At 44.1% G+C, this 27,680-nt stretch overlaps 1 protein-coding gene across 2 annotated transcripts in view; it reads right to left on the reverse strand.

The window, feature by feature from the left end:
• Positions 1–6,091: 6,091 nt before the first annotated feature.
• acsf3 (acyl-CoA synthetase family member 3) overlaps positions 6,092–27,680 on the reverse strand; it is a 36,619-nt gene continuing 15,030 nt past the window's right edge. For both annotated transcript variants that reach the window (XM_084541413.1, XM_084541414.1), the window contains 5 exons: positions 25,194–25,291; positions 23,943–24,069; positions 11,216–11,350; positions 10,909–11,020; positions 6,092–7,778 (listed from right to left, as the gene is read on the reverse strand). In XM_084541413.1, the coding sequence (XP_084397539.1) occupies positions 7,664–7,778; positions 10,909–11,020; positions 11,216–11,350; positions 23,943–24,069; positions 25,194–25,291 (587 nt within the window). In that variant the 3' untranslated portion in view covers positions 6,092–7,663. The remainder of the gene's footprint in view (positions 7,779–10,908; positions 11,021–11,215; positions 11,351–23,942; positions 24,070–25,193; positions 25,292–27,680) is intronic.

The raw sequence follows: 27,680 nt of genomic DNA on the forward strand, positions 1-27,680 counted from the left end.
GTCAGTGGTCATAATGTTATGCCTGATCTGTGTATACATTTAACTGAAACAATAAATCAATTGACTATGAATTATTTGAAAATTTATATAAATCTCTTGGAATCTGTGACGGGCACTTTTAACTTAGTTTTTGGACATTTTATAGACCAAACGATTAATCTATAAATCCAACAGTGTGATTGATACTCAAAAGGATCGCCGCGGCCCTACACACCTTAATCTTTACCACCGCATCGATCCGCAAACCGAGAAGACTGTCACTTCTCTGCACGGCGTCCCACACCGAGGACGAGCGACTCCTCCCGTCGTGGCTTTTTTTGCTCAGCGGCCTAACACACTCTCGTTGGCACGTGGGACGCCGTGGTTCGATACAACCCTCCCCTCACACGCTCCGCCCATCAGTCAGATTCTAGGCACAGATACCTGCTGGGAAAACCAATCTATATCTGGATGAATGGAGGAGGAGAGGCAAGGCCAGATCAATGTACAGATATTGATACGCGCAGCCGTGCGAGGAGACTACACTCCCCCTGAACTCATTCTCTCTCGCTGAAAAGATTAGAAATCGAGATGAACTGCTGAGTAAGGCGTGTGTGAGTGCGTTTGTGTGCGTGCAGATGACAAAAGAGACACTGTAACCTACTGGCAGATACCACAGATAGAGCAGGGAGAGAGAGGAGAGGAGTGGAGACGCGTAGAAGAGGCACAGATTACCACCACAGAGCTCAGTAATGGTGTGAGGGGAGCGCGTCAATAATAAATACCTCCCATTACACCACAGTGGACTGCTGCAGCAGCCTGTACAGCACGGCACCTGCTGACTCCCTGATCTACCTGAAATTACACTGATGCTCTCACACTGAGCTTCTGTGCACTGCTACTGACTGCATCAAACGCAGACAGACACACAACATGGCTATGCACGGATACATGCATAAAATCCCACATGTGGCTGCAACTCTGAATTCATTTTCCAGATTGAGGTTGAGCGTCAGGGTTTGATCCCCTCTGACGACTCCCTGTCGGGGTCTGGATTTATTCTTTATTTTTTTTTTTTTGAAGCTCCATCCCGTCTCTCCCCTCCCTCCCCTCCCTCTCCCTCAAAGAGACGAGGCTTGACATCCAGGTGTTTTATAGTATTTGTGGCTCTGATCATCCATCAAGCCGATCGATCACTCTCCCAGCAGCTTTTATTAATGATCTTGTCAGCCAGCCCGCTCTCGGGTGCAGCCGCTTGTCCAGAATGATAGATCATTAGCTAGTCCGCCTGCTATTTATTCTCTCATGACCTTGTCTCTCTCCATTGTTGAGTGGGCCGAGTTATGAGCGCTAGAACATGATAATTCACTATTGATTCTCTATTTTATTTTTTTTTTTACGCAAAAGTTTTTTTAAAAACTGTCTTCAACTGTAGAAACACAGAAGTGGTGGAACAAACTATCCAACATGCACGGTGACTTTTCCTTCCACCACATACACAAAAATACAGGAAACATAAATGCTGTATTTAAAGGGGAATTACCGTTTTTTACAACCTGGACCTTATTTCTGGCATAAAATACGATCGTTTACTCACCCATATAACTTTGGTGTCATCTGGAGTCATTCGGACGATATTTAGATCCGCATATATCCATATAGTGGAAGTGACTGGGGCACCGAAACACAGCCTCTAAATAACATTATCTGCCGCAAAACTCGTTCATTTCACCAATATTTTGTTATCGTACACTAGTGCTATTCCACATTGAGTCCGGAGTTACCTGTTATCATCATCCGGGGTCTGTAGATTGACCTACTAACCTCTGACCTGGATGATGTCATCTCTGAGCGTCACGCGCACCCCCGCAGCTTGTTTACCTGTAATTTGCTACTGCTAGTTTTTTGCAACATGGCTGAATTCTTTTCCGATTCTGAGGTTGTGGACGCCGACTTTGTTTATGATGGACGTCCTTACCGTTTTGAGCCAGAGTATACGGATGAGGAGCTCGTTGAAAGGAGGATGCTTAGACAGAGAGAGGAACAGCTGGCCAAAGAACAACAAACCGCTGCACGTCTGCAAATAGATAATAGGTAACTCCGGACTCAACGGGGTATAGCACTAGCGTATCATAACAAAATATTGGTGAAATGAACGAGTTTTGCGGCAGATAATGTTATTTCGAGGCTGCGTTTCGGTGCCCCAGTCACTCCCACTATATGGATACACGCAGATCTAAATATCGTCCAAATGACCCCAAATGACACAAAAGTTATATGGGTGAGTAAACGATCGTATTTTATGCCAGAAATAAGGTCCAGGTTGTAACAAACGGTAATTCCCCTTTAATGTCAGCATGCTAAACTGCATAATGATAAGCACATACAATGCTAACAGTGTCCAAAATCATGATTTAACATGTTGGGACACTGTTAAAACTGGGGCTATATGTTGCGTTTTGCAGGTTCTTGGTCAAAAAACTAAATATTTGACTAATGTAGAGATAGAATCATTATAATTATTAAAATTCATACTGAGGAGGATGCAAATTTATGCAAAATGTATGGCAACCCATCCACTGGTTGTTGAAACATTTCACTTAAACCCAAAAACGTCAATTTCGTAACGCCAACGGCAGGATTCATCATCGGTGGGAGAATTTATGGACACAATTTGAGACGCCTAAGAATAATAATAAAGAAATGTGTCTTAGAAAACTACAGATATCTCAGTCTGTTCTTAAGTGGTAGCCTGGCAATGCCACCTCAGAAGCTACGCCGCTAGCACGGCTGAGAACACGTTGTTCACAATTAGGTTCACATGTTTAACAGATAGTAATGAGGGACAGATAGGAAAAGAAAGGAAGACACTGTAATAGAATGAGAAGGAAAGTGGGAAAATGTCAAGAGAAAAAAAAAAGGCAAAGACAAAACAGAGAGCGAGTCAGCAGGAGTTTCACCGGAACGAAGCCCGGGGCCGAGCCAGTGAGGTGTAAGTAGCTTTGGAATAAACATGAGCTCCATGTAAACAACAACCTGCCACTACAAGCATCGGTTACGCACCCACACAGGCCTGGCGGGGTTCTGGATTCACTGATGTGTGTTTGCATGCGTGTGTGTGTGTGTGTGTGTGTGTGTGTGTGTACTGTATACTTGGGTGTCCCTGGGGCTGAAGAGCCTTGCTTGTCATCCTCCCATCACTCGTCTCTCTACCCACTTACATCCATAAAGCCTGTCATGTTGATCAAGTAGCCGCGGGCGCAAGAGCCTTTTGTGACTGTCAAAAGTGTGCACGTGAAAGTGTGACTGTATAATTATCGCCCGGTTTTCTGTTTGCAGCTGCGACGTACAACAGAACAGCAACGTAAAAAAAAAAAATAAATAAATAAATGCTCAGCCGTGAATTCAGAGGCTACGGTGTTTCTGAGTCTGACCTGTTTATTATGCAGTCAGAGTTTAAAGGAGAGACGGAGGAACTTCTTTCTCCTCCAGAATCATTCATGACGGATGGCTTTCATGTTCAGAGCGGAGTGACGGTCTGAGACTTCTGTGGAGTTGGAGCGACAGAGGATGAGTTTCAGAGTGACCAGAGTACGTACAGGGTGCAGATTATTAAAATGTTTAGAACATTTCAGAGTTCTTTCGTCCATAAAGTATCTCAGAACTCTCAGCTTTCAAGCGACTGTCTAATTGATTTACATCCAAATTAATAAAGTTAAGTTAAGCATTTGCTGCCTTTGCAATTACACTTTGAAATGCACCCATCAGCCACAACATTATGACCAGGAGACGTAAACAACACTGACCATCTTCTGACAATTCAATGTTCTGCTACAAAACTTTTGGACCTGGCATTCATTCTTGTGGATGTTACTTAGACATGTAGCACCCACCTAGACCAGACCAGACCGGGCACCCCCACCCCATAGCAATGGGGACACAATGAGGACAATGGGGGCACACACTCAAAAAAGCTTTAGGAACAGCTCAAAAAAACATGAAATACAGGGTTAGGGTTAACTGATCAAGTATCTGTGGGATGATCCACAGAGGCCCCTCCCCTCAAATGCCCCCCCCCCCCCCCCCCCACTAACAACAGTGTGTGGGGGGGGGGGGGGGGGGGGGGACACCACAGGACACCCTCAGAAGGCCCATGTCCATTCTCTGATGACTCACAACTGTTTTGGAGGCACAAGGGAGACCTACACAATACTAGGTAGGTGGTCATAATGTTATGCCTGGTTGGTGTCCTTTCCTAATTGTTAAAAGAATATCCAGTTCAACAGACACCAAAGAAGAAACTGTGAAAAATTACACTAAACCTGCCTTCCATCGTCTCTATTGCAGTGTTTTACTCAAGGTAGGATATTTCAGTCCCGTGTCTTTATGCTAAGCTAACAGGCTGCTGGCTGTAACTTCACATTTAACAAATGCTTCACAGAATTTGGCGCATAAGAACACATCTACTTCAATGCGGCATGTGAGAAGTTGAATCAAAAAGATGAGCTGGTGTTTAGTTAACCACGCTGTGGTATTTTTATTCATACCTGTGCTTGTGACTGCCAATAGTTCCAGAGACTGCCTGCCTCCAACCAGAGGTACGCTGAGATACAGTTCTGAAAACGTTGGTAGAGAAAATGCACCAATAATTAAATGAGCTGGCAATTTGATAAATGTGACCAATGTTATAAGAGAAAACTTGTTTTTGAAATGCAAAACAGTTGCAATACCATCTGGTTCCTGCTACAACTGGATGCATCCACTGACTAAACCAGAAACTAAATTTGTCAACTTAGAGGCAGGTTTTGCACAAAAAAGTGCAAACGCTTCCTTCATCTGTTTGCAACATCACCTGCTTTTTAAGCCTTCACCCAAACTCTCTTTGTGTCTCAAGCACATAACCTCACCAGTGTCCCCCATAACCCATCCTCCAGGACCCTGGGGCCCAATAAGCAGCCATCTGCAGACAACCTCTTCCACCACGCTCCAGCAAACATAGGCAGAGCGTGTTGGAGAGAGAGAGAGAGACAAATAGGGGAGGTGGAGACAGTTCAAGGGCACGAGTACTCCATCGAGCGGGAGTCCAGGGAATATCCACCGCATCCCCCCTCCCCCCCTTGGCGAGCGCCGCAGCCCGTCCTGTACAGTACAGTACAGGACACCTATTACTGCAGAGCTCCTCTCCAGTCCTGAAGTTGACCCTCTGCTGCTGGTTGCAGCCTCAGCGTGGCAGCTCTAGCCTTCTTGCCCGTGGCCCTGGCCGGTTCCCAGCTCAGGCGTGGGTGGGTGGTTGGGTGGGTGGGGTGGCGTGGAGAGGGGATTTGGGGGCACTGAAGCTGTCCTCTGGTGCTCCTGCAGCCCTGCCTGCTCATCCATCCTAGCCTGCCAGCCCACAGATCGATAGCTCTGCTCTCTTAATCAGGTCTCTGGTGGCTGTGGGCGGACGAGTGTGCGTGTGTGCGTGTGTGCGGACAGGAGGTTGTGTCGGCTGGGGGTTGCACTTGTATTTCTTTCCATCTTCAGTTCTCTGGCTGTTCATCACGACTGTTTATCTCGACCAGATTTTAGTGTCTCCTCCATTCAATATCACTCATAAACCCCTTGTTTTTGTTTGCATCTTAATTTCTTTCATCCTCTTCTATCAACTTTCTCTAGCCTGCTCTTGTTAAGGCCCCAATTTCTCCGACAGTCCTGCGTTTAATTTTTCTAGTCTTTCTGTGTCTTTTCATTCATCTCTTCGCGCCTAATCTGGCAGCACGCCACGGCTCATTCAAAGATGGGGGGGCCTCACAAGTCAAGTTGGTCCCGGTGCCGCTGCAATCTGCTGTGGCTTGTGATGAAGACCCGGAGAGGCGAGGCATTGGAGGAATGGAGATGAGAAAGGATGAGAGGTGAAGAAGAGCGAGCGAGCGGAGTGAGAGGGTTAGTCAGATGGAGTGCGGGGTATCCAGCTGTGGTGTTGTGCCTCGCGAGAGGATCCGCCTTCAGGCTCTCACGACACCTGTGTAACCACAGCTGCACAGAAAGACACACACACACAGATACGAACGCACGGAGAAAACAAGTGCAACAAACACTGCAGCTCATGAAAAAAGTGGAAAATGAAAAGAACTTCCCAAACACGTTTTAATTCAGATTTCATAAAACAACGCCGTCATTTCAAGCGGCATCAGCGCGCTTTTAAAGTTCATCATGTTCTGCCACCACGGCGTTTAATCACTTATTAGCTTTAATTGTGGTCACTCCACTTCACTGTACCAGGAAAACAGCCACTACATAGCCTCTTATCATATTCTCACGAATAAAAAAATCTGAATAACACCAATAAGAGTTCTCAAGGCACTCTTTAGTAAAATGGCACCGCTATGTTTAAGCCTTTTTAGTGGAACAAATCGTGTTCATGGTGCGTGTAATTATTTATCAGGAGGCAAAACTAGCTGCTCCCATCCTCACACAGTTTAACTTTAAAGGGACTGTGTACCGTGTACAGAATGTAGCACATATGAATCTTTTTTCTTTCGCAGTCAGTGTGCAGAGAATCAGCAAACTGCTCTGAAAGTGCAATACAGAAAGGACTGACTAGTTTCTCCATTCACATTTTGGGACTACACTGATCAGGCATAACATTATGACCACCTTCCTAATATTGTGTAGGTCTCTCTTGTGCCTCCAAAACAGTTGTGAGTCATCAGAGAATGGACATGGGCCTTCTGAGGGTGTCCTGTGGTGTCTGGCAACAGAATGTTGTTAGTGGCGGGGCCTTTGAGGGGAGGGGCCTCTGTGGATCATCCCACAAATGCTTGATCAGTTTGGGATCTAGTGAATTTGGAGGCCAGGTCAACACCTTGTGCTGTTCTTCATGTTTTTTTTTGAGTTGTTCCTAAACTTTGGGTGCATTCATCCTGCTGGGGATGGCTGCTGCCATCAAGGAGTGTCATTGCTATGGGGTGGGGGGTGTCTGGTCTGGTCTAGGTGGGGGCTACATGTCTAAGTAACATCTACATGAATGAATGCCAGGTCCAAATGTTTCCCAGCAGAAGATTGAATTGTCACAAGATGGTCAATGTTATTTACTTCTCCTGTCAGTGGTTTTAATGTTGTGGCTGATCGGTGTATAGCATCCATTGAAAGCATTTATAGCGTATACAAATTGTTTCAAGTATGTGTTTCCAGACAACTATACATACACTGAAGTGGCTAAGAAAAAAAAAAGTATGTTGCACAGACCAGGGGAAAGTGAAAACACTACGGAGCCACATTAGGTTTCACACCCATTAATAGTACAGGACAAGTTCTTTCATATTGCAGGTAACGTTCATTTTGGTTGGTTCATTTGTACCTATTATTTCTTATGCATTTTCAGCTAATTAATCATTAATCATTGGCCTCACACAGAGATCTGTTTCATGATGCTTTAAACTAATTAGATATAAAAGTGATGTTGTCCAGATCTCTGCTTGGGGCGATTACCATTCCACGCAACAAAATTACCTTTGCAACAATGTTTGCAGTTTTGATAAATTAAGTTGCTCATCTATTATTTTGCATTCCCCAATATACTTGTCTGTGTCGTTGGTCTTATCTTCTCAAAGGGACCGGATAGGGACTGCTTGGAAGCGACGTGCGCCTCCAGTTCTTCAACCAGGAGAGCCCGCGCGTCGTCGTGCATCTCAAAGTTGTCCAGTCATAAAAAGAAGTGTCGCAGGAGATCCTTCTTGTTGACCTTGCCCATCTGATTCCTCGGCATCTCCTCCACCAGCACCAGGCCCGTGGGAATGGTGTAGGGCGCCATGTGCTTCCTGCAACAAACACCGACGTTTATACACTGCAGACTGCTCAGACAGACGCGCACAAGGACACGCACAGCACTGACGGATGCACCAGTGCGGTTGTGAACACTGACATACACACGATGAAAAAAAAAAAAGAAAAAGAGAAAGAAAACAAAAACAGAAAAACAATTGCAAAACAAAGGCTAGCCCTGTGGCAGAGCAGTCGAGATAAGGAAAGAAATGTCCTTCATCCACTCTGCAGCCCTCCTCCCTAATATCCCCAATTCGCCTTCCAGATACAGACAATTCCCTTCGTACAAAACAATATAATCACTGTGAGATGAAATAAAAATAAATAAATAATAATAAAAGGAAAAACAGAAGGCTGGGATAATTAAAAGTGTTTTATTTTTTCCGTTTTGAGTGCTTGGTTGTTACGTCAAGTCTTGAAGCCCGGAGCTTTTTTATTATCTTCTAACCTAGTTTGTTTGTTTGCATGTGCATGTGTGTGTGTGTGTGTGTGTGTGTGTGTGTGTGTGTGCGTGCGTTCCTGTTGTGCGGGTGAACATAATGACTCATACGGTCGCCATCAAACACTCCTTTCAGCAGATGTCTCTCTGACTCAGTGAGTAAAGTGCGAGCGCGTACATGTACGTACACGTCTCTGTAATGGGGCTCGCTCGTGTCACCAATTTCTCCAGGGCAGTGTGTGTTTTGCGTGTGTGTGCGCGTGAGAGTGTGTGTTCAAGGCAGCGTGGGGCACGGAGGGTGTGATACAGATTCAGACTGACAGCTGAAGCCAGGGCACTGAAGAGTGAGCATCCATCTACTTGTTTATGTCTCATTTTATCTCCCTCTCTCTCTCTCTCTCTCCCCCCTACGCCCTGGCCTCGGCAGTGGGCCGTGTGCCGGCGCTGCCTGTCCGCTGGCAGCACCTCCGGCCGCGAACCCTGTGCGTGCCTATGTTTGTCTGCATGTGTGCGTCGACCAGGCAGCAGTGGTGGCCTGCCATGCTGAACCAGCAGGTCCACATCAGTAGGACCTAACATCCCCACAGCGTATGGAGCCCTGACGAACACATGCAAAGTTGCACAACTTGCGCTAAAACAGAATTCGGGGATAAATGACACTGGTGGGATGCTGAAAAGCAAGTGAGGAGGACAAAAACAGATTTAAAGAAGCATTTCAAGAAATGCATCAGATGTGGAAAAACAGGAATGTGTGTCATTGTGATGTGGAGCACCAGCAACAAAATAAACTCCACTGACATTTAGAAAGGGAGCGGGGAAGAAAAGCTCGTAGGACAAATCCCTCCACAACCATCTCCGTTTGCTTCCTCCGCATCTTCCCTTCTTTTCATCTCCCGTCTTTACGTCTGCTTCGCTCATTAGTCCATCTCTGGCCTCGCCTACTCTCACATCCTCTCCTATTGATCTGAGGACTTTAGGTCCGGTCTCTGGGGACGTGCACGCTCAACTTCCCAGCGAGCCGCAGAGTCTGAACTTACCAGCCTCCGTACGGTTACCGCAAGGACCGACAAAGAGCTACGCAGATGATCTTCTTTGGAAGCGGTGCGATAAAATGTAACCAGGACAGGGCTGCGGTGCTCTGTTTGCAGTTTTATTTATTTATTTTTTTTTTGTTGTGAATTCAGGATGATGGATTGGGTGTAAGTTATTCAGGTCACAGTCTCCACTGGTGGTACAGGTTTGGAGTCCACCTGCGTCCGCAAAGCACTTTTAAAGGTGGCAGGTGGTCCAGTTGTTAGTGGTGTTCAGTCCAAAAACTACACTCTGCTTTGCTTTAATAATAAAAAAACAAATAATGTGGTTGTAGTAAGATGATAAAGATATATTCTGGGAATACACAGTTTTCGTAATATTGCCTGTCAATGACTTTTATAACTTAGAAACCACATTCACAGTTATTTATACATGATACTCTATCTATTGTATTTGCCCTAAATTGACTGTTAGGCTGCAGTTTTTTTTTCATGCAATTCTGTTGTTTATTTCATAACCATGGAGTGAAGAATTCAGTTTTATTACCTGTGTGTTTGAAAGCATTTAATGCCTGCAAGGAAAACAACTGGAAATCATCTATCTACTAGAGACACCAACAACTACTCACCTGATGCTAATAGTTCATCATAAAACTGTCATGTTACTTTAGCGTAATTCCAAAAGCAGATGTACACCGATCAGCCACAACATTAAAACCACTGACAGGAGGAGTAAATGACTTTTGTGATAATTCAATGTTCTGCTGGGAAACTTTTGGACCTGGCATTCAATCGTGTGGATGTCACCCACCTAGACCAGACCAGGCGCCCCCACCCCATAGCAATGAGGCACACATAGGTGGACACACAAAAATGCTTTAGGAACAACTCAAAAAAAATTAAAGGACGGCGCAAGGTGTTGACCTGGCCTCCAAATTCACTACATCCCAAACTGATCAAGTATCTGTGGGATGATCCACAGAGGCCCCTCCCCTCAAAGCCCGCCCACTAACAACATTCTGTTACCAGACACCACAGGACACCCTCAGAAGGCCCATGTCCATTCTCTGATGAGTCACAACTGTTTCGGAGGCACAAGGAAGACTTACACAATATTAGGAATGCCTGATCAGTGTATGACAAATAGAGATGGATGATAACTCACTCACCTCCCCGTAGGTTCATTTTTTTTTAACTAAGTTTTGTTTTGTATGTTTACAGAGCTCGGACTTTGTTGGGAATTATTACTAACCTGCTCTTGTAAAACACTTTCACAGTATCTAGCGCGGGCAGGGCAACACCTTGACACTGGAGTAGCACACAGATTTTGGAATTGTTCAGATGGGTTGCAAATGAAATAAAAGTTTGTGACCATTTCACATGAATGAACTTGATTCATCCTCAGTATTTCTATAAAGAAAGGACACATTGGCTTTGTCAAGTTTTGAAGAGAGTAAATTTGAATTATATGACTGAGCTGTTAAGGTCTTTTTGATGCACTAGTCCTCAACATTTATTGAATAATGCACAAGGGAGACCTACACAATATTAGGAAGGTGGTCATAATGTTACGTCTGATCGGTGTACGCACTATAATGCACAAATTTCACAAGAGAGCAAACCAACAAGCAGCGACTACAACAGAAAGGACTATACCTCGCCCAGATCTTCAGGTCTGGCAGCATCATGCTCCGCCCCTTCTTCAGCTGCACCACGGCAGTCACTTTCTGACCCCATGTGGCGTCTGGAGCCCCGATCACAGCCACATCTAAAAGATTAAAACATCACATAAATCAGACATGCCGATGTCAAAATCTAACTACTCTGATTCGTCCACCTCGCAGTGCAGTGCACGTTTCTCGTAGCGATGTCTCAGAAACTCGTGCAGCGTTGACCCAATATTGATTGTGTGTTACAGAACTGGGTCAAAACTTTATAGACATGACCTGTACAGAACTCCTACCTATGATGTCTGGATGAGCGAGAAGGTGACGCTCCACCTCGAGCGCGCTGATCTTGTAGCCGCCGCTCTTGATGATGTCAACGCTGCTGCGGCCCATAATCCAATACACGCCGTCTTTGTAGACCGCTGTGTCTCCTAAAACACACACGTCCCAAAAAGAATAAGGAGAAGACAAGTAATATGTATTTTTTTAACACTTATGGGAATTCATTTTATTGTTTAAAACCCCTACTTTTATCTTAATTCGTGCATAAACATCATCTTATTAGCATTTTCTCCACAGTATTTGCACTTACTTTCTGCTCCATGAAGCATATTTTGAGCTGTAGTTTGCTACAGGACAACTACATTTACTGTAAAATGGTTATTCATGGCTCTTTGCAGCTGAGAGGATAAGAACTTTTATAATTCTGGTGAAAAAATCTGGATTAAAATCTATTAAATTACAGAATATTTAAGTAACATCCACTTCATGACTACATACAAGGAATCTAGGGTAGTTAGACTGAATACTGTGTTTGTGTGTGTTTGAGACGGAGGAAGTCAAAGTGCAGTGGATGGATGAGTGTTAAAGATCCCCCCCAACCCCCCAACCCCCTCCTCACATCCTCCAGACACACACATACATAGGTGTCTGGGGGGACAGGTGTGGGGTGGAGGGGGGGCGGCGAGTACAGTATGCGGGATGAGGGGCGCAGCTGGGCCCGCGGATGACGAGTAGAGGAAATGGGTCACTACGGATGACTGGAGTTAGACGGAGGGAGAGAAAAATGGACAGAGGAGGGAAGGAGAGGAGGGAAGCAGGAAGATGTCCTTCAGGATTATTACAGGTGGTGCGTCCACAGCTGGTACCAAGGGGATTGGTGTGTATGTGTGTGTGTGTACGTGTGTGATGAAGTAAAGCTGGGTGTTGGATGGTCAGTAGTGGTCAGGGATGGAGCTGTAGCTACGGTATCATTGAGGTGGAGGACAATTCATCTGAATCTATTTTTAGTGATGATAGTGAGGATGAGTTTTCACTTGGCAGTTTTACACAATGAGCTCCTTCAGTGAGACAATATAATAATGTGGATGTGTTACACTTTTACCGGGACAACTGTGTGTGTGTTTTTTCTGTTTTTTCCTCGCAGGAAGTGAGTAGGCGGAGGTGGGAGTTTGTTTGCTTGAACCTGCAACATCTGGACTGGGCATCCTCCACTACCCACCCCTATGTCTGTTTGGTTTGCTCCACCATACGACACACCAAGCACTTATGCTCATATACACCGATCAGCCATAACATTATGACCACCTTCCTAATATTAAAATACTAGAGAATGGACATGGGCCTTCTGAGGGTGTCCTGCAGTGTCTGGCAACAGATTGTTGTTAGTGGGGGGGGGCTTTTGAGGGGAGGGGCCTCTGTGGATCATCCCACAGATAGTTGATCAGTTTGGGATCTAGTGAATTTGGAGGCCATGTCAACACCTTGTGCTGTTCTTCATGCTTTTTTTTTTTTAGTTGTTCCTAAAGCGTTTTTGTGTGTGTGCCTGTGTCAGGCTGCATCCTGCTGCGGATGGCTGCGGCCATCAAGGAGTGTCTTTCCTAGGGGGCGGGGGGCTGTCTGGTCTAGGTGGGTGCTACATGTCTAAGTAACATTCACACCAATGAATGCCAGGTCCAAAGGTTTCCCAGCAGAACATTTGTCACAAGATGGTCAATGTTATTTACTGTCTCCTGTCAGTGGTTTTAATGTTGCGGCTGATCGGTGTATATATTACACTCATAACTATTTTGGTTATTTGGTTCAATAATTTGCTTTTTGTGTCTTAATTACGTCATGTGGCTTCCTTTTAAATCTGTGCTGCATATAATCGCTATAAAACGCTAAATGTTTGTTATCTGTCTAACACAAAAAAGGGAGATTATACATAGAGTCATTACACAAAAAAACATACAAACAAACACATATTTAAAATGTTTTCTTATATTCCCAGCAGTGCATTGTGAGGAAGAACGCAGATCATTTGGGAGAGATGATTAAATTAACGTAGAAAACGTAATTTAAAAAACCACAGACTGTTACAGTCATTAAACAAAGAGTTAGACATCCGTTTCTTTTTTTTTTTTTTTCAGTCTCTGTAAAGTTGCCAGGCAACCAGCAGAGGCTCCAGGAAATTACTGTTACTGCCAAGAAACAGTTAAGTCCATGACCCCTGCTTTGTTACCTCTGATCACAGACATGTTAGCTGCCCCCCCCCCCCCCCCCTTCTTCTTAAGCTGACTGATTGCTGTTATTAGCTTCTTATTGAATCAGTGATTTCAATCGTCTCATCCAACTTTCAGTAAAAATGCTCAACTATTCTTTTATTTCATACACATTTCTAACAGCCCGGGTACAGCTCTTGTTAGGAACATTTACACTTAAGCTGTGTTTATTTGCGAGAGTCCACGCCTGAAATATGGAGTCAATAAAAAGAACAACAACGGAGCCGGGGGAATCGACACGACGGAGCATTCCAGGAGAAGGATTACATTTTGACGGTGGTCTGTTTTTACTGCCATCTCCCGTCTGTCCTCTCCTCCATCATTTAATCTCATTTGTTCTCTACTCTAACCCTGCATCCCTTTATCCATCTTACCCGTACGCAAACTATTTTAGCTTCTTCTGTTCCGGCGTCAGCCAAGCACAACTATATATTTTTTGGGATTATTATTGTTTATTTATTTATTTTTTTGTTCCGTCCTTACCCTTCATTTTTCGTTTCTTGCTACCTCTCAAACATCTCTCATCACATCTCTTGTTCCCCCTCCCTCCACCTATCTTCCTGTCTCCTCTTCCCCCTCTTGCCTCTCCACCTCAGCATCAATAGAGGGCCCATCTGTTCCCATACATCATGCACTTCATTTCAGTTTATTAGCTGGGATAAATCATAAATATTTCATTATACATCACGGGCGGCTGTCGCCTGCACACCGACAATTTATCACCGCTGCCCTCTCTGCCGGCTTGCCACGGCGGCTATAAGCTTTCCAGTCTATTAAACAAGATTGATACAGTGTGTAAATTTAGATATTGGGAATTTCTTCACAGACCACTGCTCCTCACTGATAGGCCGGGGTAGCAGAGGAGGAGAGGGAGGATGGAGAGGAGGGGAGAGGCAGGGGGGGGATCAGAAGAGGGGGTGGAAGAGCTTGGTTGGATGTTAACACCAGTGTCAGTGTAGTTACAGTTCCCCCCTCTCTACTCCTCCTAGTTCAGATGAAGAGTAAAAGAAAAAAGAGAAAGCGCAGGAATAATTAGGCCTCTCTCATCTTATGCAAATACATTAAAGATGCAGTGAAAATAGAGGTTTACGTGCATGATAATAAGCCGTTAGCATGTCCTGTGCCTGCCTGTGTGGACGAACTGAAACTGTGGAAAAAGAAAATAGCACAAGATCCATACATCTGCACATATTTAAAGCGTAAAGGAAGGAAACGGCATTAATGAAGCAATCTCTGACAAAAGCGTTGAAGAGGCACACTCAGTCAACGCAGATGAACTGAGTTTGAAGTACTTATACAGGACTCTTTGACCTTGTCTCTTTGAGGAGAAGGAAATAACGAGGGATAGAACAGCATGTTTGGAGAGACGCACAAGTGGGAATAGCGATTGGAGAACACGGACTGATAAAAGAGGGAAGATGGGTGAGAGAAACAGAGTGAGAGAGAGAGAGAGAGAGAGATTGTTGGGAACCGTGTTACTAGGATGTACACACACATATACTGTCTGTACTCACACACACACACACATGCACACAATCAGTACTTCAGGCATCAGAGACTCTGCCATTATGTGTTATGGCGTCTGAGGCAGATATGGCCGAATGGCTTTCTTAATTAAAACGATAAGAAGCCTAATTGCACTGGGCTTTCATCTCATTCTGAGGCATTAAAGAGAGTGAGGGCACGCAGTGTGGAGCACAAAAAAAAAAAAAAGAAAAGAAATAAAAACAGATCAAGAAATTTAACTGAGGACGCAGGGCTGAGGAAACTTCCATGACGTCTTTCAGAAAATGAGAAAACATCGTCAGTTGACCTCGGCAGAAACCGGAGCGCGTCCTCGGCCGCAGCGTAACTGGAAAAAATCGATAGTAAATTATTTTCAGCTATTAATTATCATTTACCTAACAGGAGAAAAAAAAAAAAAAAAAAAAAAGACAACATCGCCAGAGAAGCGTGTTATTAACAGCTGTAATAAGTCAAGCAGTTTGCAAACATTTACAGTAATGCATAAATTGTCTTTCGGAGGAATTTCCGTTGGAGTGTGACAATTTTAAAAAGAATTATCTTCATTCCTGCTGGCATCATTTTCAAAATAATACAACTCTGAATATATTTTTAATTAAAAAAAAAAAAAAAAAAAAACAGAAATGTGAAAATATAAAAGCAATATTTATTATAAAACATTACTTTGATATACAGCATAATACAGCCAGGGGTGTCAAACTCATTTTAGTTCGGGGGCCACATACAGCCCAATTTGATCTTAAAGGGGAACTACTGTTTTTTACAACAATCGTTTACTCACCCATATAACTTTTGTGTAATTTGTAGTCAATTGGGAGATATTTAGATCTGCGTATATCCATATAGTGGGAGCGACTGGGGCACCGAAACGCAACCTCTAAATAACGCATTATCTGCTGCAAAACTCGTTAATTTTACCAATATTTTGTTATGATACACTATTGGTATTCCCCGTTGACTCTGGAGTTACCTGTTATCATCATCCGGGGTCTGTAGATTGACCTACAGACCCCAGATGATGTCTTCTGACCTGGGTTATGTCATGTCTGAGCGCCGCTTGGTTTACCTGTAATTTGCTACTGCTATGGTTCGTCCACAACCTCAGAATCGGAAAAATATTCAGCCATGTTGCAAAAAACTAGCAGTAGCAAATTACCGATAAACAATCCGACCATCGCGGGACAATGTTTACATTTAATAAACTATCCTTTAAAAAAAAAAAAAAGAAATTTCTTAAATAAGTGCAATTTGGACACATTGCTGTCCAGGGTTACTCAGTGTTGTGTTCTGTCTACTTCTCTTACTAAAACAGTGGACACAGGATAGCAAATTCATGCTACAGGCCCGATTAGACCCTCTGGTGGGTCGCTTTTGGCCCACGAGCCTTATGTTGGACACCTGTGCTTTACGATAACTGGCATATATACTAATACACACTGTACGATATAAAATGTAAAGTCTATTTAATATCTAGTTGCAGGATTGCTTATGATACTAAGTTTAGAGCTTAAATTAGGTCAGATAAGACAGGTAAGACCCCCCCGGCTGCACCAGGCTGCAGGCTCTTTACCCGTCAAACAAACTGTTTGCATGTCTCCTCCAGTACCCACTCAGCAAACACTCGAGGCCGGCAGGGAAGCTGAAGGGGTGAGGGTGGGGGGATTGCTTCTGCACTTCACAGTACCACTTTGTTGCCTCAGTAAATGTGAAGTCTTCTTTGACAGGATTCAAAGGTAGCTACGGGGTACATTTTTTTTAAAGCTTTTCATAAATCATTAATTGCCGACGCTCTCGCTCGTCTGTGCTTTTGCGAAAAAATGTGATTGTGTGGAGACCTTTATCCGCACGACTGTTCAAAACTACACACAAGCACAGAGGCAGAGTCCGGGCATGTAGCGCGTGAAAGAAAAGGGCAGTGTGACATATGACAAAGGCCAGCATCAGAAAAACACTTCACCCCGCTGCCACGAGCGTCACTGCTGGAGGTAACTAAAAAAAATCACAAAAACAGCTTCAGTGAAGGTGACAAAGTCATCTATTAGTTTGCCCGGGCATTCCAGCCCGATAACAGATTTCCGCCGTTACAGAAATAAGTGTCTTTAATTCAATGTGGTTTCAGCGCGACCTTGATCAAAGTGTCGTGTACTCAACCCCGGAGATGTGTCTGGCATTTAGCTTTCTGTAAAATGCACACTTTGAGTGATAAAACGTTCACTTCATACCTCATTCTGCCCACTCACATACCACGCACACACTGCAACGGTTTAAACAAGTGAGAAACACTTTCGATCCATACGCTATGGCCAAAACAATCCAATTCCAGGCAGTTCAGTGCGTGGTTTAAAGTAAGGAGTCTTTCAACAGATGAAGCCAACAAAGAAGGATTCAATAAATGTTGAGGGCTAGTGCATCAAAAAGACCTTAACAGCTCAGTCATATAATTCAATTTTACTCTCTTCACAACTTGACAAAGCCAATGTGTCCTTTCTTTACCGAAATACTGAGGATGAATCAAGTCCTTTCATGTGAAAAGGTCATAAACTTCTATTTTATTTGCATCCCACATGAACAATTCCAAAATCTGTGTGCTACTCCAGTGTCAAGGTGTTGCCCTGCCCGCGCTAGATACTGTAAGAGGGTTTTACAAGAGCAAGCTAGTAATAATTCCCAACAAAGTCCAACAAGCTCTATAAACATACAAAACCACAGGGAGGCGAGTGATTTATCATCCATATCTATTTGTTATACACAGATCAGGCATAACATTATGATGATATGATCCTAATATTGTGTAGGTCTCCCTTGTACCTCCAAAACAGTTGTGACTCATCAGAGAATGGACATGGGCCTTCTGAGGGTGTCCTGTGGTGTCTGGCAACAGGATGTTGTTAGTGGGGGGGTCTTTGAGGGGAGGGGCCTCTGTGGATCATCCCACAGATACTTGATCAGTTTGGGATCTAGTGAATTTGGAGGCCAGGTCAACACTTTGTACTGTTCTTCATATTTTATTTGTTGAATTGTTCCTAAAGTGTTTTTGTGTGTGTGTCTGTGTCAGGCTGCATCCTCCTGGGGATGGCTGCTGCCATCAAGGAGTGTCATTGCTATGGGGTGGTTGGTGCATGCCTGTCAAATGCCAGGTCCAGAAGTTTCCCAGCAGAACACTGAATTGTCACAATATGGTCGATGTTATTTCCTTCTCCTGTCGGTGGTCATAATGTTGTGGCTGATAGGTGTTTAACTTCTATAAAAGCAGGTGCTGGTCTATGGATAAATCCAAATCCACACATTCATTCTTTATCTAGCGTCTATTCGACCTGATGCTGCCATCCCTACTATTTTAATTTATTTTAACTTTTAAATGCGCCCTCACGCAACAATATCACCTCTGTCTACAATCTCTGAACACATCTCGTCATGGCAACAGAAAATCTTTTAAAAACCCAACAAATAACTTCCAAAATGACCGAACTGAAAGGTGTTCCTCCTCTTGAAAAGTTTAGCATTTTACGGATGTCGTGTTTATACATCCTTCTACACGAGCGTCGCTGAAGTGTTGAACGTGAGCCTGGCGAGGAGACGCTTCTCCTCCGTGAGAAGTGGAGTCACGGTCTCTCATCACATTCAGCACGACCCAAACTCTCGCGCTTGTGGGTTAAACCCGAGCGTCCTCCACCGCCGTGGAGAGGAGAGCCTTATCTGCACCCAAGATGAAAGAGGTCTAAACGCGAGCCGTGCCTCTTCTCAGAGTGCCTGTAAACACTTAGCATATATGAATATTAATGCTCCACATTAAAGCCTCGATGCCTAGATGGAAGTGTTAATGAGGATAAATAACAGACAGCCAAGCAGCGAAATCTCAGCTCTGACATTATTTATCATCCTTAACTTTTGTCACAGCTCCTTTTTTAGTAATTAATATCGTACAAGAAAGCACTTTGCACTTGGATGACTGATCTAATTTGTTTAATATAATGCAATTAAAGGAGCTTGAATTGCTTTATGTTAATGCTGCTGATTATATTTCTTGCAGGGCTGCCTTCCTCGCCGCAGATAACAGGCTGAAGTTGAGGATTGATGTCTGTCTCAGATCTGCCACGTTCATCAAGGAAACTCTTTAACTGCTGTTTACATGCACCTACTCTGCACTGAATCATAGCGATCTGATAGCCACGGTGACACAATGACAAGTATAATGCCTGAACAATGAGCAGCACAAGTCACAGCACCTCTTGTTGCTTTGCTTTTGACCAGAACAGAGGAATGAATGATAGAACAAAAGGGTAAATGGAAGTTTTGTGCCTCAGTGGCTCTCATGGAGTCGTCTAGATTTACCTGAAACTGGTGTTAATAAAATAAGGACCAACATGTGCTGGTGTTTGTGCTGCTACTGTTACAGAGATGGCTGGTTTGAATGTTACTGCCCGGGGTTTGGATTTGAATGAAACCCACAGGGAGATCTGACATTGGAGTTCGAAAGGACACGATGCAACTCGGGGTGAAATATGACATTGGAAACACCGAGAGGGATGGAGGCAGGGAAGAGGAGAGCACAGCTGGGAGCAAAAGAACGATGCGCAAATGACTAGTGATGGCTCCACAGGATATGAGCTGCACTTGTGTCTGTCTATCTGTCTATCTGTCTGTCTGTCTGTCTGTTTACCCTGCAGACCTGAAGCTCACCTTTACAGATGGGGTTAGATCTCTCTTGATCACACACACACAAGCAAACACACACATATTTTTTGTGACATATACTCTCAGGTGAATTCTTTGTCAAAAGAATAAAACATCTGCCTCAAAACACACAGCATGGTCACAATATAAGCCTGGCAGAGGACCCGGAAACAAACCAACATTACATTTATTGCTAATGCTACCTCTAACAGTAGGGATGTCAGACTCATTGTAGTTCAGGGACCACCTACAGCCCATCTGACCTCCAGGGGTTCCAGACCAGTAACATAATAACCTATAAATATGAAAATCAACAGTCACTTTACATAACATTTTAAGGACAACCTGAAATGTCTTGAGAAAAATAAGTGCAATTGTGGCACATTGCTAGCATCTACAGTTTAGTTCTGGATCCCGATGTCGTGTTATGCCCGCACCTCTAACTCAAACAGTTAGACCCCTAGTGGACAAATTTGGAACAGCAAATGCTTTCATAGCTAAAGCCAAGAGAGCTGTCCTGTGATAGACTGGCGACCTGTCCAGGGTGTAGCCCCCCCGACCCCCCGTTCCGCCCAATGACAGCTAGGATAGGCTCCAACCCCACTCAGGACCCTCTCGAGGATAAGTGTTAAAGAAAATAAATAAGAGAGAGAGTTACTTTTCTTGAAAAATGGCATTATCATTTTCACACTTTGCAGATTCATCACACGGGCCAGATCGGACCCTCTGGTGGGCCAGGTTTTGGCCCGTGGGCCGTATGTTTGGGACCCCTGTCTGTGGATTCATTCGGCTCACACTGATAGCTTCATTGGGAATAAGCCATTAAGGCTGGGGAAAATGAGGTTAAACGATAAAGATTTAACCCTCCTATTAACACTTCTGGCCCGCAGCCTGAGTCTCTACCAGTTAATTAAATAAATAAGTGAACCTCTGATAAGACAGGGCTAATAATCAGCCCCCGAGCACAACTTCTTCCTCTGCACTACCTCCTACAACCAAAACTCCTTGTTCATCAACACAAAGCAAAATTTGGAACGTGCTACTCTGTATGCGTTCCTCTCTTCCAACAAGTCTTTACTAATTTATGCATTCATACATTTCAGAAATCTTCAAAGCATCACAATGTAACTCTAGGAGTAGTACCGGACTATCTTGATTAAGCAGGCTAAACCCCAAATCTGCAGCCCCTCTTGTAGTTCGTCGCCAGTTTTCTGCATTTACATGCGAGCATCAGACCCGACAGCAGCAGCTTTTATAATCTTGTCAACCGAAGCTCTCACTTCAGCTCTGGACAGCAGACAGAACGTACTGCAGAGCACAAAAAAAGAAAAGGGTTAAAAAAGAAAAAGAAAAGCCAGAGGGAATCAATGCGCTCGGAGATGTTTGTGAAGATGAGTGGAAAGAGAGAACGGTCAGGTGACAGCTTGCCTATAGTGCTGCCAATCATGCTGCACGGCACCTGCTCGCGCTAGAGAAGACACCTTTGGCCGGCTGAGAACTTATTGATCTAAACTCTTACACTCCTCTCTCATTCTTTAAAACATCACTTTCCTTGGGCTAGGTTTCCTTCGCCTTCTCTCCTTATTTGCCTGTAAGTCTTCAGCTCTGTGTCAACCACACGGTCCAAACTGAATGTTTTATAAGACATCTTCATCTGCAAAAGATTTTAAACCATTTCTTTTTTCTTTTCAAAGCAAATCCTCCGCCTCATCTAAGTAAATGCAACAGTTCTGGGTTAGTGGTCTGACGTAGTTTGTTGGATGCCTGCTGCACATAGCAGAGAGGAACATCTCTGCAGCAATAAAAGCCTTTTCAATTTAAGCGTTAAGTGTAAATGCCTTAAGTTTGAGAAGAAAAAAATAAAACATCAAGGTCAAAAAGCTGCCGCAGAAGTAATGAGAAAATGTCAGGCAAATAAATCCTGACAAACACTACAGACACAAAAACATTCACAGCTGACGAAAGCATTAGATCAGTATATTCTTTAAATGATTACGTGCAATACAACAAACATGAACTTTTAATTACATTATCGGCTTTTGCTCATCTAATATTCACAAAATTATACTGGATGCTATGTATAAAATAGTGATTTTGAACTCTTGTAAAAAAATTGGATGGAAAACTGATGAGCACAACAGATTCAGTATTTTTTGAGTCCCTGGTATTAATGAACAGTTCTTGGTGTTATCTGGTGATATTCGTCTGAAAAATAAAATGCACAGGCTAATGTGATGTAAATGTTAACATATCCTAGTCTAAAAAATGTACACCTGAGTCCGATAGCTGAGAAGCGCCACTCATCTTCCCTAACCGCCAAATCCCGGAGGCTGCCGAAAAAAATGGAGCTACAGAAACCTGTCCACGTGGAGGGGACACGAGATCAAGCGGCAGGTAGCAAGTCAAAGACGGGAGTGTGAGAATGAGTGTTAGAGAGAAAGGTGCAGTGTGAAACAGGGAGCAGGTGTGAGGGTAAAAAATGGTTAGAGCGTGAGAGGGGAGTTAGGAGGCTGAGAAGAGGGTTAAGTACGAGGAGTCTCCGTCTAACACTTCCCCCTCTCGTGCGTCGGGCGGGCTGGTGTGGAAGTGGCAGGCCCGCCGTGTGTGTGGACGAGAGTGGCGTGTGTGGGAGTTTACTGTCCACACGAGCGTATTTTAACTGAACGTGTGTCGAGTTGTGCAGTGGGATCAAGGTTTTTGTTTGACGCTCACAGACACAGGATCGTATTTACAGGGAAAGTGGTTTATGTTGCAGTGAGTCGCTTAACATGATTACAATATGCTACTGAGAAATAAATTTGATATGGTAGAATTTAAGACAAAGATCCTTCAGAGGTAAATATATCTCATGAATCTCAATATTTAAGCAAATGAATGTGATACGGATCTATTTAATTTCACCAAAAATCGTTCGTGAATCAACCATTTAAATGATAAACGTTACTTAATATTTTAACTGCAGCTTCACATTATCCAAGTAAAATAGATGTATTATTTACTTTTAATAAAATAATATTAATAAACCTGGTATCAGATGCCAAAAAAAGAGTGGGCTTCCCTGAATCTGTTAATGTGTGTGTTGTAGCTGGCATCAGGGAACACAGGCAGCTGGGTGGGGAAGGAACATGTTTGATAGCTTCCTACAGAGTGGTCCATAGAGTGGGAGTGTGTGTGTGTGTGTGTGTGTTTTTGTGTGTGTGTGTGTGTGGCTTGAGGGACCGGTCTGTGGGGAGCTGATTGCACAGGCTCTCATTATGTGGCCAGTGGCTGTAATGGAGTGTGACAGCAACGTGCTGTGCTCTGGATCTCTGTCCTTCCAGCCTGCAAAGCCAATTAAACACACTCTGCCCTGCTCTCCCACTGCCTTGCAATGCTTTGCTCTCCATCACTGGCTCCTTCCTCGCTGGCCCCCCGCCTCCCACCCCAACCTTCCCGCTCCACCACCACCACCACCAGCACCAGCTCTCCGTCCCTACCTTGTCCATCCCCACTCTCGCCCTTCGTAGCCGACTCTTTCTAACCCCTCCAGCCCCCCCATCTCCGAGCTCAAAACTTCCAGCTTCCTCCTCGCTCCTTCGCTCCCGGCTCTTATTTCCTGTCGTCAACATGACAATTCAAATCTCCAATTGCTTGTGCTCTCCTTCCTGCACCCCCTTAGCCTCCCCCTGTGCCAAGTTAATGCTTGTCTCCTGGTGGCTTTGCAGTAAAGCATGGCTCCTTTGAGGGGTTGGGGGGCAAAGAGGGAAGTGCAGGGCTGCGGGGAGAGAAAGCCTCTGATGACAGCTTCCCTCTGTGCTACCACACACACACACTAAAGAGGGAGAGAGGGGGGGGGAAAGGAAGAGCAAGAGAGCAATACTTGGTTCCTCAAGACCCAGAGCAGTCACAACCACTTAGGAGGAAAAATGCCCCGCAGCACCAAAAACACACATAGTCCATTTATCACTCCCTCATAGTGCCCCAAAATGTGCACACACACACACACACACACACACAGTCAAGCCACACACTGCACACAGGCTGCACACACATTCAATTTAAGTGTGCGTGTGTATGTGTGTGCAGACTGGACTCTTAGTTTCTAGGTGTTTAAAATCATATCCTGAATTTGCAGTCTGCAACACAGTTAAAAAAAAAAAAAATCTTATGGCATCTTTCACACTCATGTCCCTGCAATTAATAGCAGAATCCGCTCTCTGCAGGGGATGTGGTGCAGATGTGGTGTGCGTGCATGTGCAGCGCTGAGATGTGAGTTAAGAGGAGGAAGAGGAGGGTTTGGTACCTGTTTTGAACCAGCCGTCGTCAGTGAAAGACTCTCTGGTTTCCTGAGGTTTGTTCCAGTACTCTTTGAAGACAGATGGACCCCGAACCAGGAGCTCCCCCTCTTTCCCCTCCATACCTGGACGTACCTGCAGCGGAGGAATGAATGGCATGGAATGTGAACGGTTAACAAGTATTCCAGGTAAATGTGGCAGGTACATCATGCAGTATAGAGTGAAACGCAACAAATATAGTCAAGAAATGGTTTCCATATTTGCTCAGAGGCATTAGTTTTGGAGTGCAGAAGACAGGTGAGAAAGTCCAGAGGTATGTATTCTATTATTGTCCTATGCCGTCCCACCACTGAGGGGGCCTTAACAGAGATCCTGTGCTAAAGAATATTTTTTCCTGGCACAAAATGTTATAACATTATACAGTTTTTTCTGATATATATCAGTTACACGATCACTGGGAAGACCCAGAGGGAGGGAAACCTTGTCGAGTTCAAGCTCCTTCCTCAGAACCTTTTGCATTTCAAACATGACACCCCTCCAGTGCTTTTTGTATTTTTGCACAGGACTAGAAACAGTGAGTAAGATCGCCAATTTCTGTCTCACATTTAAGACAAAATGGAGAGACATCCTTTCTGTATTTGGAGAAACTGCATCGCTCTTGTCTGGTTACATTATCTCAGATGTCCTCCCACATCTCCTCAGCTATCACAACACCCAGTCACCTCTCCCAGATGACTCCCAGGGTCTGAGCACCGAGATTTGAGCAATCCCTCAGACCGGCATAAAAGGTTCTAATGGAAGCATTGCCCTGAGAAAGAAGTACTTGTTTCTTTATCTGTGTGACATTCATATCAGCAAGCAGAGATGTATCTTTTATAATAAAATCTCTGACCTGAAAATAATGAAAAAGATCATTCAGAATAATGTTTATGACCTTGTAGTTAATTTCTGGGTGATTCCAATTAAAGGAAGAAATGCTAAACTGAATCTAGCCCGCAGAAAGCGAACTGTTATATTTTCAAAAGGAAAAATCATGCAATTAGATCATGACTTGAATATTTGCAATAGGTTTCTGAACCAAAAAGTCTTCAAATATAATGCTATGAACAGCTTCCATGCACTAATCTCGTGCAAAGTGTAGGGTGGTATTAAAAAGCCAAGTCAAAAACTAATTGTGAACACCCTCTACATCTGCAAACTGATTTTCAGGGTACATGGCGGGAAGGTAAACCGCCTCACAATTACTCATTATTGATTACCTGAGTCTCTCTGTGATTGCCCTCCACAATTGTGGTGCTGGCTGCGTCAGTCATGACAATCCGGACGTCCACACCGGGAAGAGGCACCCCTACTGCTCCTGTCAATACATCAGCACACAGGGATGACTGGTTATAGGAAGTGACCATCAACAACCTTCAGTAAAGTGCAAGCTTTCTTGTCCGCGATGGCATTAGCCTCCGTCTTGAGAGCATAGCCGGTCACTAAACGGTGTGCTGAGTTCGTAAAACCGAAAGCCATTCGTCTCGGTCGCCACGCGTCAGCTTACTTGGACAGTAATGGGGATATTTTTTGGGGGGGAATGCCTGATGCAGCTGTTTATTTTTTTTTCTTGCTAGCATACAGCAAACTTCAAAAACAGTTTGGACATTTTTTCTTGGTGTGCAGTCGCTGCATGCTGTTTCTGAGGGGAAAAAAGAACTGACTGCTACACGGTGGAATTCAGTCCTTCAGTCGTAACTACTGCTGAGTGCTTGACAAGGTTTTGTTATTATTTAAGAACAGCTGCAGAAATTTCTTTACAACCGAGCTGACAAGTTATGAAGTGAGTGCTTGGATAGAGTATTCATTACTGTGAACTGCAATCACGATTAAGTAAAACCATTAATATGAAATGTGTTTCAAATTTAAAACTCCCACATGTACTGACATCACCTGCGGTCTCCGTCTTTGTGTGCGTGTGCGTGCAAGTGTGACCTCCTGAGTTAAGTAATTATAGCACGGGGTGCACAGGGGATGCACTGAGAAGGTCTCGGTGGTCTTTCCTGCGTGTGCCCTGAGGCTATTATGCCATTTCACAGACGCCTGCTCTCCCAATAAAGAGCAGGTCAGGTCCTGATTAAACGACGGTTCTCTCACTTCATATTGATCTAATCAACCCCAGTCCTGATTGGGAGACTGGAGTGGATTAGATCAATGTGAAAACCAACTGACCACAAAAGTAACTAGACTGCTTCTCCGTGGAGCGGGTAACAAAGACCTTTAAGTCACATTGTCAGACAGGCTGAGTCTTGCCGAATGACAATTGCATCCTGAACTGCTGCAAACGCTGTGGACAAGGTTAAGAGACGTTATCTAATCTGTAGTGTTATCTTATCTGGAAAGTAGTTTATATATATATATATATATAGTATATACACACAAACCAACACTTATTGCCGACAATTATGGTTCCTCTGGAGTGTCTCTTCTTTGGATCAAGACTCACATGGTTGAGCCACCAATCAGCCACAAGATTATAACCACTGACAGGATTCAAAGTTCTGCTGAGAGATTTTTAGACCTGGCATTCATTCATGTGGATGTTACTTAGACATGTAGCACCCACCTAGACCAGACCAGGCACCCCCACCCCATAGCAAGACACTCCTTGATGGCAGCAGCCATCACCAGCAGGATGCAGCCTGACACAGAACACACACACAAAAACCCTTTAGGAACAACTAAAAAAAAACATGAAGAACAGGACAAGGTGTTGACCTGGCCTCCAAATTCACTAGATCCCAAACTGATCAAGTGTCTGTGGGATGATCCACAGAGGCCCCTCCCCTCAAAGGCCCCCCACTAACAATACTCTGTTGCCAGACACCACAGGACACCCTCAGAAGGTCCATGTTGATTCTCTGATGAGTCACAACTGCTTTGGAGGCACAAGGGAGACCTACACAATATTAGGAAATATAATGTTATGCCTGATCGGTGTAGTTTGGGAACACCGTCAGCTACCAGACTAAACTACCCAAAATTATAAAAATAAAGCCCAATCCTTATGAACAAACCTGTTAAATAAAAGATCAATCTCAGCCTCTCTTCCTATTTTTCTCTGATTGGTACGAACAGTTGAAGACTGGATAATCTTCCCAAAACTCTTCTCTTTCAGTCCCCAAAATCCATTCGTAGTTCAACTCCTGAAATCTCTCTGCCCTTCTGTGCCTTCCTCTATCATTAGCTTTTCTTTTTTTTTTGCTTCCTCCACTTCAGTAGCTTGAGAAATTTTGAAGACTTGTACAATTACTGGTCTTGACGAATAAGCGAGATTGCGTGCCACTTTGAGGAGTAAGGGGCTGGTTATAACAGCTTCACAGTGGTTGAGAAAAGCTCTGTGAGGGGTGGAGAAAGAACGACAAAGGGTCCAAAAAGGATTGTTCTACGGCTGCTCTTCTAAGACGTTAATGGAAGACTACTGTGATGCCGTATCCGCTCTCAGGGACTGTGAAAAGACCAAAAAAAAGAAAGAAAAGAAGAGGCTGATAAGTAGGACAAAAAAAAGTATCAAAAAAGATGAAAGGGGCAACAGAGTGAGATGATAATGAGATGGAAAGAACCAGGATGAACTAATCTTACATGTTTACGTCTCAGCAAGGGCAGTGTGACCCAGAAACCACACCGCTGTTAATATGAAATGCTCCAAAACTGTAAGCTACGTAAGAAAAGCAGGCCAGTTAGATGTCCTAAATACAAAAGAAAAT

This window comes from Chelon labrosus, assembly GCF_963514085.1.
Source record: "Chelon labrosus genome assembly, chromosome: 3".
Classification (NCBI taxonomy): domain Eukaryota; kingdom Metazoa; phylum Chordata; class Actinopteri; order Mugiliformes; family Mugilidae; genus Chelon; species Chelon labrosus.